This window comes from Monomorium pharaonis, chromosome 6 (genome assembly GCF_013373865.1).
Source record: "Monomorium pharaonis isolate MP-MQ-018 chromosome 6, ASM1337386v2, whole genome shotgun sequence".
Taxonomy (NCBI): Eukaryota; Metazoa; Arthropoda; class Insecta; order Hymenoptera; family Formicidae; genus Monomorium; species Monomorium pharaonis.
Window position 1 is genome coordinate 27,617,710 of NC_050472.1, and position 14,945 is coordinate 27,632,654.

Sequence of the window (14,945 nt, forward strand, 5' to 3'; positions counted from 1 at the left end):
TCTCTCTCTCTCTCTCTCTCTCTCTCTCTCTCCCCCCCCCCCCCTCTCCCTCTCTCCTCCCCCTTGCCCTTCCTATCACGTTATATTGTACTTTCATAATCTGATGTCAGTGTATAAGAAAAATCACGAAATAAAATGATGAAATTCTTTTAACACATTCTTGTATCTTACCAAACACAAAAATTAAAGATATTTTTACATTTACTGTGCTATATTGCTGATGGTTGTGATATGGTACAGTTGTCATGTATTACAAAAGTAAAATTTCTGCTTTGTTTTCTATTATTTATTGCAATAAATATAACAATCTGCATACATTTGAGTTTGCATGTTGTGTGTGTGTGTGTGTGTGTGTGAGCGCGCGCATGCGTGTGTAAAAATATCCAAGTATGTGAAATTTGTAACGTACATAGGAAATAAATAGCATTCAAATCACAATCAATTTTGAATGTTGAATAATATATGCTCATGTAGATCTTATAATTAAGTATTTTTTAAGCTAGTAAATGTTTGTACAAGACCACATAATAGCGGTAAGTTTTTACTCTTTTCACTGTCCTTTACCCCTAAGCCTTGTGCAAGAAGCTTACGATCCAAGCAATGTTTGGGAAGATCACATTCTGGAATAACACGTTTTATTCAATTTTATTGTTGAATGATGCATTGAGATTTTGTTTAAAAAAATACATTTGTTCACATTCAATATTTATTGTTATTAAGTGTAACGATGTACATAATTTGTATATATTTTATAAAATAATGTACCTGTGATAAATACAGTAGAACTATATTTATAACCCATCCAATCCAGATATTCTCTGACGAGTTCATTGAGAAAAACAATATCGTGAGAAGGCTTGACAGTTTCTGATTTGTTTTCTTTATTAGAACAATCGAGCAATTTTATCACCTCTGTACACATTTCTGCTTTTATCCGATCAAGATTTCCATCGGCCTTTAACGATTCTCGTACAGCTATAAATTTAATCCATGCAAGCAAGATATCTTTTATATTTTATAGAAATAAAAGTTTATAAGGCTATGGGGCTTTATGAGGCTTTAAAATCAGAATACATTTTTAATTGCTTCTTTCCATTTACATCAAAACTCAGATAATTCTATGACGTCATAACTCAGTTAAATGCACGTTCCTTTTGCATTCTCACAAGCGAGATTCAACTGAGTTCTTTCCTACAATATGAGCAATTTCAAAACCGTGTGCTTTACTGAGTCTCGCATACTCACTTGAGAAGTGAGGTTATATATTAAGATAATTTTGTCATTAAAATAAGCGATCACTTGCATGTTTCTTTAAATCACTGAGTAATGACGTCACTATCCGAGTATAAAATACATTACTGGTGACTCAGTTCCACTTTCAGATAAATGGAAAGCAGCAAATATAAGAAATGAAAAGCAAGAGTATACATATGCGATAAAAGAGAACGAAAATACGAAATGGTATAAATATGCAAATATTGTTCAAATTACGCGACTTTCTATTGCGGTTAGTAAAATTAAAAATAAAACCAAGAAATATTACTTTTCAAATAATTATGTAATTCTTGATTTTGAAATGTTTACAAATTCAATTTTACATACACACACACACACACACACATATATAATATATATATATATATATATACATTTATTTAATACCATTTACTAAATCCTTTTCCGTCGCCATTTTACGCTATGTGTCATTCAATATTTTTTGGAAATCCAAAATTTATAAATTGAAAAAGTTACACGAAAGCAAATACCACATGAGATTTAAAAATTTTTGATGATTCTTGCCGGACTCCGAACCATACATCAGCCTGCGACAATCGGTCTGACAGAGCAAAAAACATAAAAGCGACAAAAGACACTAGAGCGCTAAAGACTAAAGACTGTGGCAGTGTGGCATGGCATTTGGCATTCGGCAAATCGGCAAGGGCAACTAGCCGGCGGAAGTCAAGAAGCGGTACGATACTCGCACTTACTCGTTAGTCGCAATGGTCGCAATTGAAAGCAATCACAATTGAAAGGACGAGTCGACGAGTGATCGAGAGTGTGTAGTGTCGAGTTGATCCAGATCACTTTTATTATAAAAATCGATTGAAAACGAATTAAACTTACATTCTCGAAATTAATAAATAATAAATAAATAGATAATGGCTGATGAAGATTTCGACGGAGATGAGTAAGTTATATAAAGTTTCTATTTGTTGAAGTTTATATAGGTTAGGTTAGAATTTGTATTTTAATCCCGATCGAATGGTCAACCTGTTTTTTTTCTATTTACTGTTACTCTTTCACAAATTAGGAGCAAAAAAGTAAATTGCTGAATAATATTAAAATTAATACGATTTATGCAAGTACATTGTTTGCCTGTGATGAATTTAACCTAACCTAACCTATTCTTTAGGGTCGCGGATGATTTCGATGATGTGGACGACGAGGACAACATCGAATTAGAACCTCAAGAAGATGATGGTGAAAACATTGAATTATTGAATGCCAACGAAGCTACTGGTGGTGTTCAAAGGTCAAAAAGAATAACGACAAGATATATGACTAAGTATATAATTTGTTTATAAAATGATAAGTATCAAAGAGCTTCTTCAATATATAAATTGTGTAATTAACATTTTAGATATGAAAGGGCAAGAGTTCTAGGCACAAGAGCATTACAGATAGCAATGTGTGCTCCCGTGATGGTAGAATTAGAAGGAGAGACAGATCCATTGCAAATTGCTATGAAGGAATTAAAGCAGCGAAAAATTCCTATAATTATACGTCGCTATCTGCCTGACAATAGCTATGAAGATTGGGGCATTGATGAGCTAATTATAATAGATCATTAATTTCGAGTTTAATGTGAGACTTTGAATCATATTACTTATATTTATTATTGATTCAATAAATAATGTCTTGTATAGAAATGTCTTGTTTTAAATTTGGTTCGAAATTCTATCATATTCTTTCATTCTATATTTGAAATTCGCGCATTTTTTGCATGGCTTGTGGCAGCCTTGTGCTATATATTATGCTCTAGTTTACACCGAGCACTTGATACGCGTATCAAGTAGTGAATTTAAGCTGATCAGCCAATGATTAAACACATTCACTAGTTATTTACTATTTGATACGCGTACCAAGTGCTCGGTGTAAACTAGGTCATAGTCGAATCTTATTTCAAGATCGTCTCAAGCAATGGCTTAGTTTACATCGTCAAAACCTTAGTACGCGTATTAAGTTTGGTGCGCACCAAAGCCTTAATACGGGCGCGTTTACATCGAATGTACTAAGCATGTACTGTGAAAAATATAATACAAATTTAATTTATGTTGATGTCTCCTACTAAGACATTTTTACACCGGTTTTTAGATTTTAGCACTGAGGTTATGCTCAATTGCTAAATTCTCTCTAAAATGCGTTTTATGCGTTTACATCGACATTTGTATCACTTGGTAAGTTGGTACGCGTATCAGTTTAGTACGATACTCCTACTTGATACGCTCGTACCAAATTGATCCGGCAGCGTTTACATCGTGCGTACTAAATATTTAGTACGAATTTGATACGAATATGGTACCTGATACGCGTATCAAATGCACGATGTAAACTAAGCCAATATCTTAAGATGCTAATACAGCTCTGTGATTGGCTGATGGCATCTTAAGACAGTTAAGATGATCTTAAATATAAGATCCGACTATGAATACTGGCCTTAGAGGTATTTATATATTAAGCTAAACATTTTGTTACATCCTTTGCATAAACATTTTGTTTCAAAATCTACGCTCTCGTACTTTTAAACCTATAGCTTTTGTATAAATGTACCTACATCAAATGCTGTGTAAAAAGGACGGAATATTAACCATAACATTTTTTTAATATATCTGTAGAACACTTATCTCTTTTTTTATCTGAAGCTCGCAATTTAATAAAAATTATTTGCAAATTACAAAATTATAGTACTGTGTGCAACTGTGTGTGTGTTGTGTGCATGCACACGATAGTCTAATGTAAATTTATAGTAAGAGAATATACAGTACTTATATATTATAAAATATTTTCTTATAAATTATTTGCAGTAGAGTAAATTACATTATATATTATCTTTTCTTATTGAACTATTAATAAAATATTTTGATTTTTTAATAAATATAATTTGTTACAAAATTAATTTGGTAGAAACTCTCCTGTTATCTCAGAAAGACATGGTATACACACATACATTCACATATGTACACATAACTTTATATTTGTCGACCCGTATATCCAAGAAATATTAAAAATATTAATTAAAGACTATATACATTTATATTCGCTGTCACAAATTCAGATTTACATATAAAATTATTTCTAAACATTCCTCTTTAAATGTGTAAAATATATGATTTTTATATTTTGTTAAAGATTTTTTTATAGCACAAAATTATGAAGTATTGCTATAACGTAATTAATATCCATTCTAGTACAATGTCATTTTTTTGATGTTTTTTTTATTCAAATAATTTTTATATTAATAATATAAGCAACAGTATAACAAAATTCAACAGCTTTTTTTATTCCTTATCAAATAAGACATTCAATATTCTCTCCGTGTTGAATATAAAAATCGAAAATATTCTCTCTAGCTGCTTAAAATTACAAAGGATCTATAGTATTGTTATATGTATAAATTAAAAATTAATGATCTGACTTATTAAATCAATATTTTTTCCAGGTTATATATAATATATAATGCAATATAATTTACAATATCCACATGGACGTCACGATAGGATGGCAATATTCAGCGCTATTTGTATTTTTTAAAGCTATAATTTTATTCATTGCTGTATCAAAATTTTATAATTTTTTATCTTTTTTCACAGTATATTAATATATATAATTTAAAAATACACTTTTATACATATCACAACTTAATGAAAAAAGCAATAATCTTATGCAATTATTTGTATGCATTCTAGATAGATTTTCTATAAAATAACATTCCGTAAAACGGATAATAATCTATCTAGTATCGCGCTTTCATGTAGCTCCCACACAATAAATAAGCACAATTATATCTCTCGATACGATTATTTATCACGCTCATTATTATAAGCAATTTTATTATTAATTGCATAGAACATAACATGTCGTTAGACATATTTCATTATGGTCAGACAAAATGTAAAAATACACAACTTTGATACTTTGTTCATATAAAACAAACACATGATAATATGTAATTTGCCACTAGCATTAAAATCTGTAATATAGATTTCTCATTTATACACACACACACACACACGCGCGCGCGCGCGCAAATACGTACACAAAATTAAATATTACACATAATAAAGTATATTTATATTAGGAAATAGAATACCGAATATGAACAAAATGACGCAATAACAAGTGGATGTTAAAAAAGGATAATTATATAATAATCAAAAGTATTGCTTCCTTGATGATACTGATAAGAATAAAATGTCGATCGCAGAATGTCAGATGATTCAAAGATCAGATTTAAAGATACCTTTCGCTTTACTGTTATTTTTCATAACAAAAACATTATTAAGCTTTGTCAAAAGAAGTATCTTTCATAATGTCATCTTTAGTGATATTTTGGTTCATTTGGTCATTTTCATATTCTACAAAGTCATCAAATAAGCTTGGCCATGCTTCCGCATCATCATAAGCACCAAGATCGTCTCCAATGCTCTCGGCAAAGTTTAAGAACATATTCCAAGTGTCCCTAGGTATCCCTCGGATGTGATGACATTGTAGAAAGTTTAGCCATCTCGTTAAGAGCGGAGGTTCACGTATCGTGAAAACGAGTCTCCAAAGATCAATCGCCATATCAGCTGGTAGGATTCTTTGACCAGATATCACGTCGAGACCAAATCGGAATGTGAATCGATAGAGATCCTTGAACAAATCACTATTGATCGTCAATTCTTGAACGATTTCAGGCAACCGTGCCTGTATACCGCGTATACTATCAACCTTCATCGCTTTTAATCCCGTGACAAATTCCTGGCGCGTGAATTGGCACATTTGTTCCGCATTTAGTTTCCATGCGAGCACAAGTATTTTAAATTCATCGGGTGATAATTGTAAATCATCACAGAGTCTTTCTATACCCTCAGGTAATATTACATCTTCATGGGGATCCTTAAAAATAAAAACATGATACATATTACTCATAATATTTATACAATTGTTTTAAACCTTACATCATAAAACAATTTTTGCTAAAATTATTTCCAAAAAATTATTTCTTTCTTTTTACATGTTAACATCTCTTATTTCTCTATTATCACATGTATCTTTTACACATATCTCTTATTTCTATATTATCACATATCTTTAAATAGAAATACGTGCATATGCATATTCCATGTGCCATGTACCTTGTATTGGTCAAAGAGAGCGTTTAGTTTGCTTTCCGACGGTTCCCTTTGCTGCCTAAGTTCAGTATTTAAATTAAGACCTGACGATGTACTGGATCGTCCTAATGGTTGTAATCGCGCATAGAACCCTCGCGATAAGCGCAGCGTACTTTGAATATTAGATACAGATCCACAATTATCTGAGCCTACATTATTAAATGTGGATAGTGTATTCATAGATTTCCTGTTTCCATTTGCATGTGTTTCAGGCACAAAAGAACCAGATTGACAAGAATTTGGGAACAAACCTCTGAGTTCCATTGTTTCTAAAGAAAAATGATAAAACAAAATTAGAATCTATAATTAATTATGTGTATAGTAGAATAGTGGCTAAACAATTATGTATCATTTTCTACATTTTGTACAACAATATATGGCAATGTATAATTCTGATTAAAAAAAAATGCAAAATGTTATTGTATATAAAAGAAAAAAAAAATTTTAGCTATACCGTCTTTACGTTCCAATGCAATTGATTGATTAGTACTGGTCGATGGTGGAAGTGGCACCTTGAAGCACGAAAAACAGTTTCCCATTGATGCAGACCGTACTTGACATCAAAGATGATTATGCTACACATCAGTCTTACATTGGCAGTCTTGATGGAAAGCTGAACAACAATATATCTTATATTATTACTTTTGCTATCTCCATTAAATGCAAACAAGTTCAATTGTTTGATATACGGACAAAGATTGGTTAGATTAATGAGAACAGAGTGATAGAATCGCCAACTACAAATAGGACAGGAAAGATTGCCTCTCGAGTAGCTTAAAATAGAAGATACGTTTACGATGTTGGAGAAACCACGTGTCATCATGAAAACAGGTGGGTACAATTGCAAATTTGCAAGAAGATACATAAAAAGAGAACATAGAAGGAAGCTTTACTCGAGTCATCCTACTCAAGAATGAGTGTGATGCAAATAAGACTGCTATCTTGGAGGAGGGAAAAAAGACACAATATATATAAAACTAGTAGTAATTTGGTAGTAATACCTTATTGTTACGTATCCGTTGCGATTTCTTGGTCAATCCGACGATAATCTCGCAAGACTTGCCACGAGACAGACTCGGCTGCATTCATCGATCTTTCGAGTAGAACGAGAAAAGCAGCGAGGAATGCTTCCAGCGTATACGTGCTCGTTCGTCGAAGATATTCATCGAGGATCAATGACGGAAGGCGGCCGTCGTCGCGTTATTCCTCATGTCCTCGAACGCGACGGGACGAGCGTCTGGTGGTTTCTGGTGGTTTCAACCTGGTAGTAGCAGAGTCTGCGTCATTTGCGAGGGTGTCGCAACGCGAAACTGTGAGAGCATGCAATATCATTCCAAGCCAGTGCGAGACGCTCGGTTCACAGTCGACGGTGTAAACTTGGACGTATGCGACCCTAATGAACACGACGCGCGATTGAGTGTCAAAATCGGAATGTTTAAACGCGCGCGCGCGAGAGAGAGAGAGGGAGAGAGAGAGAGAGAGAGAGAGAGAGAAAGCACCACCGACGCGGTTGTCTTGGATCGACCGTTGATCTCAGACCGAAAACACCGCGCAACGAAGCCGCGGTGAAGACGTTTCACGGTCCTCGGTCCTCGTGCCTCAGGGTGCTCGAACATGCCTGAACGAAAAAAAAGATCCCTTGGGTTGCGCCGATTCGCGCTCGGCTAGAGCTATTCGTTTTGTACGCACTGCGCCGCACAGCAGAGAGAAACCTGAGAGCGGCCACCGCGGCTTTTTTCGTGCGACCAATCCTCTAGTTTACACCGAGCACTTGGGCTACGGTCCACTTGACGCTACAAACGTTTCGAAGCATTCTTTGATTGGTCAATTCGTAAAAATCTTTGTTTCAATCAAACGCTTCGAAGCATTTGTAGCGTCAAGTGGACCGCAGCCTTGGTACGCGTATCAAATAGTAAATAACTAGTGAATGTGTTTAATCATTGGCTGATCAGCTTAAATTCACTATTTGATACGCGTACCAAGTGCTCGATGTAAACTAGAGCATTGTTCCTTGAAAGGCGCGATGTGGCGACTTGTCGATGCTGTTCAGACAGGACGAACTTCCGACGATTTGTCGCTACTACACAATATCTACGTAGAGGGGGAAAGTCGCCAGCGATTTCTCGCTGCATGAAATCGCACCTTACTACTGCCATGTAGACGGACCTTTAGAGAAGAGAGCGTTAAGTAATCAAGAATGACAATACGTTTTTTTATGAAAAAGTCCGAATCATAAGATTGATGTTACTTTAAATGAACTTAAATTTTTGTGCAATTAACATTGTTATTAAACTTCAGAGTTTCGGTGTTTTTTATTTTGTACTTATTGTATATAATAGACTATGTGAGTTCTACATGTAAATGTCAGAGTACGACACCAATCAAATTACATAAATAACAAAAATTAAGGTAAATGTTATGATTAGTTTTGTTGAATTAGTTAATTTTCGTAATTTTTATATTTTAATTTAATAATTTGCTTATGCATATGCACAAGCGTGCTTATTCTTATTAATTATACATTTATACAAGTTTTGAATACATTAACAACGTAAGTCTTAACATGCATTTATAGATTAATGCTATATATTTCAGATGCATTAATTTAATATCAAATATATTGAGCTTTTTGATGTATATATATATATACACACACTGAGCTATGTAAAACTCACAATGTATTTGATAGAAAAAAAAGGAGTTGAATGATACAGCAAATTAAATACTTTAAATTGATAATAATGCAAATGTCCAACAGTATGGATACAATAAGATATTGTCCACCAAATATAACTTTCAACGATATTTGGATTGATCACGGCGTGTCCAAATGCTTTATGGATACCGTCTGTACCAGTATAATTTCTTTGTACTTGATTATATTTGGGTCTGTCCAACTTTGGATATATCACAAGTATGGAACAGAAACTGATGAAAGTACATTATCAAGAAGCAAACTATATAATTTACAAAAGTTTGTGTTGTATCTCGTTCCTATTTTAAGTGTGATCAGAATAATTTTACAAGCTACAGTTTTGAATGATGGAATGGTCTATGGGTATATGGTAAGAATAGCTGTTCATATTATAAGTTTGTTTTATATCAAGTTGGATTTTCCATTTATTATGTATAGAGTAACTTTAGCTATTTATTTTTTTAAAAAATTTTAAATATTTAAATAAAAGTTTTTAAATCTTTTTGAGGAAAGAACTTTTATTTATGCTTTTATTTAAAAATTAAAAAACTAAAAGATAAATTTGTTTTTTGTTCTGGTTGTAAGTTTTGTTCTTAAACATATTTTTTAAAATTATAATAGCATAAGTATTAATATTTTTACAGATACTAACAACAGTATTGACAGTGATCGTTTATCCATATTCGATATATATATTGAAAATTGAAAGACATAAACTGTTACCAAGTGTGCCTCCACATGGTCATGGATTGGTGCTACTTGGTTTTTGGACATTAGCGTTTGTTGCTGAAAATCTTGTTTTAATTAATATTGGAAAACTTGAATGGTGGTTCCACTTGAATTCGTAAGTTTATGTTGAAAGAAGAAAAACCATTTTCTATGAAACAGATAAGACATTTTTTAATTTTTTAAAATTATTTTGTTGGAAATAACAGTTTATCTAGAAATAATTAATTTATTAAATTTTGTATCTCTTGTAGCCTGACAGATCAAATCGAAATGGCTCTGTTCATTTTGCGATATGTTAGTAACTTGCTGATTTTTGCTCTCGGTCTACGAGCTCCTGGCATCGCTAGTAATTTTGATTCCGATTATCATACACTTAATGATAATACAATTATGCGATCACGATATTATCAAAGAGTAAGTGATACATAAGAGTGATACACGAGCCATAGATCTGTAGTGGAGAAATTTTAATAAATTTTATGATAACATTTCAATAAACTTGATGTTTTATTCGATGTTAAATTTGATAAAATTTCAACAAATGTGCAATATAATTTTAATTACATTAAATAAAGAAAATATTTTTTTTGCATTTAATGAAAAACGGATAATATTTTAATGAAAATTTAAAATAAAAATTAGTGAATTTTTTTACGAAAAATTATTACCAAGTACTTAAAATCGTAAGAAAATTTTAGTGAAACTAATGATGAAATCATTGGTCACAAATGTTTCAAAATAAACATAAAATTCAATGAAATTTCATCAAAATTTTATTTAAATTTTTCCATTAAGAAGGAAGAGAAAATATTGATTTATACAATAATATTTGTAGAGATCAGATAATGCTTCCACATGGACAAATTTATGGTACAAGACTAAGACTTTAGCACCGTTTTTGTGGCCAAAGTCAGATTTCCTGCTTCAATTGAAAGTGATATTTTGCTTCATGTTGCTGCTATCTGGACGTTTGATAAATCTTTATGTACCAATATATAATAAGAAAATTGTGGACAGTGTCACGATTGTTCCTGTAGAATTTAGGTGCGTGTGGATAAACATCGTTACGTTTATTCACTCTAATTAAAAAAAATTAATCGTGCCAATAATTGCTACTTCTTGTCGTAGATGGGATATAGTATTGATATATGTAACATTTACATTTCTGCAAGGCGGTGGTATAGGAAGTATGGGTGCGTTGAATAATTTAAGAAATTTTCTCTGGATTCGTATTCAGCAATATACTACTCGTGAAGTAGAATTAGAATTATTCAGGTGAGTTTTGCTGTTGCATTACTTTTTACAATGCCTGTTAGATATTTTATTCTTACAGAATTTTATTTTAGATATTATGTGCCAAAATCGATTTTCAATAGATTTTGAAAAAATTGTTATACGGGTAGATCAAGTTGTTTCGCATAACTGGTTGAAATTTGAAAACAAGAGAAGATGAAGCGAGTATTCTCACTTTATTTCTCTACTTCTCTCGTGCAATGCGACTTTGTCGGTTCTTGGTTGATTCTGTTGTGAGATAGTGTATCTTATGTGCGTGTGCACACGGACGCGAAGCGCCACGCCTGTGTAGCCTAATGGTGTTCAAAGATGTATCATCTTTCGCTTACTTTGAGTTATTTGCGTTCTCTCTCTTTTCCGCGGACCGTCTTTGAGCATGACTGGAGAGTACATAATATCTTAATAAACTTTATAACAATTATAATAATTATTATAATTTTATCTTCCTCTCTAGGCATTTACATGGATTAAGTTTGCGTTGGCATCTTGGAAGAAAAACTGGCGAAGTATTAAGAATCATGGATCGTGGCACAGATTCCATCAATAATTTACTCAATACTATTCTTTTTTCAATTCTACCAACCATTATTGATATTATTGTAGCCATTTTGTTTTTTGTTAGCGCATTTAACAAATGGTTTGGTCTCATCGTTTTTATAACCATGACTCTTTATATTGGTAAGCATAACAACAACAACAATAACAATAAAAATAATTACCTTGCTTATCGCCGATAATACTGACATAACTCACTATAAGTGATGGAAACATGGTTATAATCATAATAAGTTGTATCGATATGTAATCAGGATTGGGTTTAAAACTTTTAAGTTTTTTCTTCATTAACATCTTGCCTATTGATTTAGCTGTCACGATTACTGTTACGGAATGGCGTACAAAATTCCAAAGACGTATGAACTTGGCCGACAACGCACAGAAAGCACGTAGTGTCGATAGTTTGCTAAATTTTGAAACGGTTAAGTATTACAGTGCCGAAGTATACGAAGTTGAAAGCTACAGAAAGGCAATTTTAGATTTCCAAGTACAAGAATGGAAATCGTTGATTACGCTGAATATCTTGAATACTCTACAAAACATAATTGTCTGCGGTGGTCTATTATCTGGATCGCTACTGTCTTTATATATGGTTAGCTCGCATAAAAATTTTGTAGTTATCGTAAACATAACAATTTTAACTCGCAGTGACAAAATTATGTACAATGATAAATTAATTTTCTTACAGATTGTATTCCACCAAGGCTTAACAATTGGTGATTATGTCTTATTCGCTAGTTATGTACTACAACTTTACTTACCATTGAATTGGTTTGGTACATATTATAGGTAATATCAGTCATTTGCTACAACAGCATAACAAAAAGGAAAACATTTCTTAGTTTAATGTTATTACTTTGGTATAATGATTTGATACAATCTATTGATTGTAGAGAAATTAATGTATCGTTAAGTCTTTACCGTTACCATATTGAAATCTCAGATTTCTTTTTTATAAACATAAACTTGTCACTAAAAAATGACAATTTTTTAATTATATCGTTGATATGGAAAACGAACGATATATTTAAGAATGATATTTATACGATGCACAAGAGAGAATTGTACAGAAATATCGGGTAAATTATCGGGTAATTCAGAAAAGATATACAATCTCGTGAACATATAAATCAGATAAAAAATTGAATTAAAAGAGTTAAAATTTATTAAACTAAAGAGAGATTGTCTTTTGGAACGCTATATATATATATATATATATTATTGATTTTGGATCACACTTTGTAAGCTGTCAAATTAGTTTTTTTATTCGCACAATTTTTTTCTGTCTAAAGAGTTATTCAAAAGAATTTCATCGATATGGAAAATATGTTCGACCTACTCAGGGAAGAACAAGAGGTGATGGATGCACCAGGAGCCGAAGAATTGGACGTCAAGCATGGGCAAGTGGAGTTCTCGAATGTATCCTTTGGTTATACCTCTGAAAAACTCGTGCTCAGAAACATCAGCTTTGTCGCACCCGCGGGAAAAACTATAGCACTAGTTGGACCATCCGGTGCTGGCAAGAGTACCATAATGCGATTACTATTTCGCTTTTACGACGTCGAGCAAGGCGCGATTTTAATTGACGGACAAAATGTGAAGACTGTTAAACAGGAGTCTCTAAGAAATAACATTGGTAACTTTGCATTTTGTCTCTGGAAAGATTTTAATAAAATTTGGTAAAATTTTGATGACATTTTGTTGCTTTTTATGTTTATCTTAGAACTTGTTGTTCCAATGATTTAATTAAACCTTCATAAAAGACCATGATTTAATTAAAACTTTACAACAGATCCATTAGTTTTAATAAAACATTAATCTGTCATTATAACGTATCTCAGATTTTTTGTTGCAGTTTTATAAAATTATATACGTGATTTTAATAAAAATTATTTTTGCATTAAATAATATTAATAATTAATCGTTGGAATTACATTTTTATTAAATTTTCATTATAATATAATCTGTTTTTTATTATACGCAGAAAGTATTCTTTTAAGCGAAATATAATTACAATTTTCTACATAGAAATTTGATGAAATTTAATGAAGTCATCGATGTTTTATTAAAATTTTTCTACCGATGCCATTAAACTGAATGCTCAATGAACAATTGTCTTGAAAAAAATTACACGATTTGCAGGTGTTGTACCGCAAGATACAGTCCTATTTAATAACACTATAAAATATAATATTCAATATGGTCGTATTAATGCGCCAGAAGCAGATGTAATTGCTGCTGCGAAATACGCGGATATTCATGAGAAAATTCTTACATTTCCAAATGGTTACGAAACACAGGTTTGTCAAAACCTTATTGGCTTACGCAATTTGAATTCTTTTTCAGGATAATTTTAGTGTAATTTTGTAACTTTGCTGTAGATTGTTGCCTTCTTTCTGCTGTATTTTTATTTTTCTTTTGGATTAGTTTAATAAATTTTAATATGTCATACACAAATACAAATAAATTTATGCGACTGCAAGAAAAATTAAAGAATAAATCTGTCTTTATAATTATTGTTAAATTGATAATAAATTGGTAATTATTTTATAATACTACATGCAAGGTTGGTGGATATTAACCAGTTGAAAGATTAAAAATTAAATATAGTTGAAAAGTTGGTAACTTTTAACTTGGTTTAGTTGATTTTAAAAGGATTAATTTAAATTTTTAATTATTTGTAAAACACATAAAATTTATTAATTTTTTCCCAAGTTAAAAATTTATGTGAAAGAAGTGCCTTTTCATATCAAAATCATATTTTTTATGTAAATTTTATTCGAAAATAAAATATTAAATTTATTTCATAATCTATATTGCAATTTTAGAGTAATTAAAAAATAATAATTCTAATTTATGTTAGATAATAATAATTCTAATTTATGTTTTATATATATAATTTTTAAAATTAATTTTTAATTCAACTTTAACGCAACTTTTAACTGAGCTTTTTTGTTCGTGCAACTTTTAACGTAACTAAATTAACTTTACAAGTTAATTATTAACTTAATTTAGTTAAAAAATATTGACACGTTTAATTTTGATCGTTTGCTTAAATAATATTATTTAATTTTAATTTTATTTTCAGGTTGGTGAAAGAGGACTTAGGATAAGCGGTGGTGAGAAGCAACGCGTTGCAATTGCACGCACAATATTAAAGGCGCCAAAGATAGTACTGCTTGATGAAGCCACGAGTGCTTTGGATACACAGACGGAGCGTAATATACAAGCGGCATTAA

General features: G+C 31.5%; 4 protein-coding genes and 1 long non-coding RNA gene across 6 annotated transcripts; 3 read left to right on the forward strand and 2 right to left on the reverse strand.

Moving 5' to 3' along the window:
- Positions 1-264: 264 nt before the first annotated feature.
- On the reverse strand, positions 265-1,833 carry LOC105838357 (centrosomal protein 20). Of its 2 annotated transcripts, none has more exons than XM_012683868.3 (3): positions 1,663-1,833; positions 766-975; positions 265-620 (listed from the first exon to the last, which is right to left on the reverse strand). In XM_012683868.3, exons 1-3 carry the CDS (start codon positions 1,688-1,690, stop codon positions 484-486), a joined length of 375 nt encoding a protein of 124 aa, XP_012539322.1. In that variant the 5' UTR covers positions 1,691-1,833; the 3' UTR covers positions 265-483. The 2 variants fall into 2 exon arrangements, with proteins under 2 accessions (XP_012539322.1, XP_012539323.1); XM_012683869.3 differs by having other exon boundaries at positions 1,650-1,830.
- A 127-nt stretch (positions 1,834-1,960) lies between these two features.
- On the forward strand, positions 1,961-2,930 carry LOC105838356 (DNA-directed RNA polymerases I, II, and III subunit RPABC2). Its single transcript, XM_012683867.3, has 3 exons — positions 1,961-2,188; positions 2,414-2,566; positions 2,642-2,930. The coding sequence occupies exons 1-3, from the start codon at positions 2,160-2,162 to the stop codon at positions 2,850-2,852; spliced, it is 393 nt and encodes a 130-aa protein (XP_012539321.1). The 5' UTR covers positions 1,961-2,159; the 3' UTR covers positions 2,853-2,930.
- A 732-nt stretch (positions 2,931-3,662) lies between these two features.
- Positions 3,663-5,065, forward strand: LOC114255193. The gene is made up of 2 exons (XR_003626487.1): positions 3,663-3,724; positions 4,721-5,065. It is a non-coding gene; the product is annotated as an uncharacterized LOC114255193 (long non-coding RNA).
- Positions 4,805-8,140, reverse strand: LOC105831322 (DCN1-like protein 3). Its single transcript, XM_028193206.2, has 4 exons — positions 7,436-8,140; positions 6,889-7,047; positions 6,399-6,703; positions 4,805-6,159 (listed from the first exon to the last, which is right to left on the reverse strand). The coding sequence occupies exons 2-4, from the start codon at positions 6,971-6,973 to the stop codon at positions 5,560-5,562; spliced, it is 990 nt and encodes a 329-aa protein (XP_028049007.1). The 5' UTR covers positions 6,974-7,047; positions 7,436-8,140; the 3' UTR covers positions 4,805-5,559.
- Positions 8,141-8,463: 323 nt separating this feature from the next.
- Positions 8,464-14,945, forward strand: LOC105831319 (ATP-binding cassette sub-family B member 6, mitochondrial; the record flags this gene model as incomplete). Its single annotated transcript, XM_012671362.3, is given in 12 exon segments — positions 8,464-8,843; positions 9,030-9,499; positions 9,774-9,973; positions 10,110-10,272; positions 10,694-10,902; positions 10,987-11,133; positions 11,606-11,829; positions 12,018-12,298; positions 12,395-12,495; positions 12,999-13,342; positions 13,849-14,006; positions 14,795-14,945. Coding segments are annotated over 11 exon segments (2,338 nt in total), but the record flags the coding sequence as incomplete, so codon positions are not given.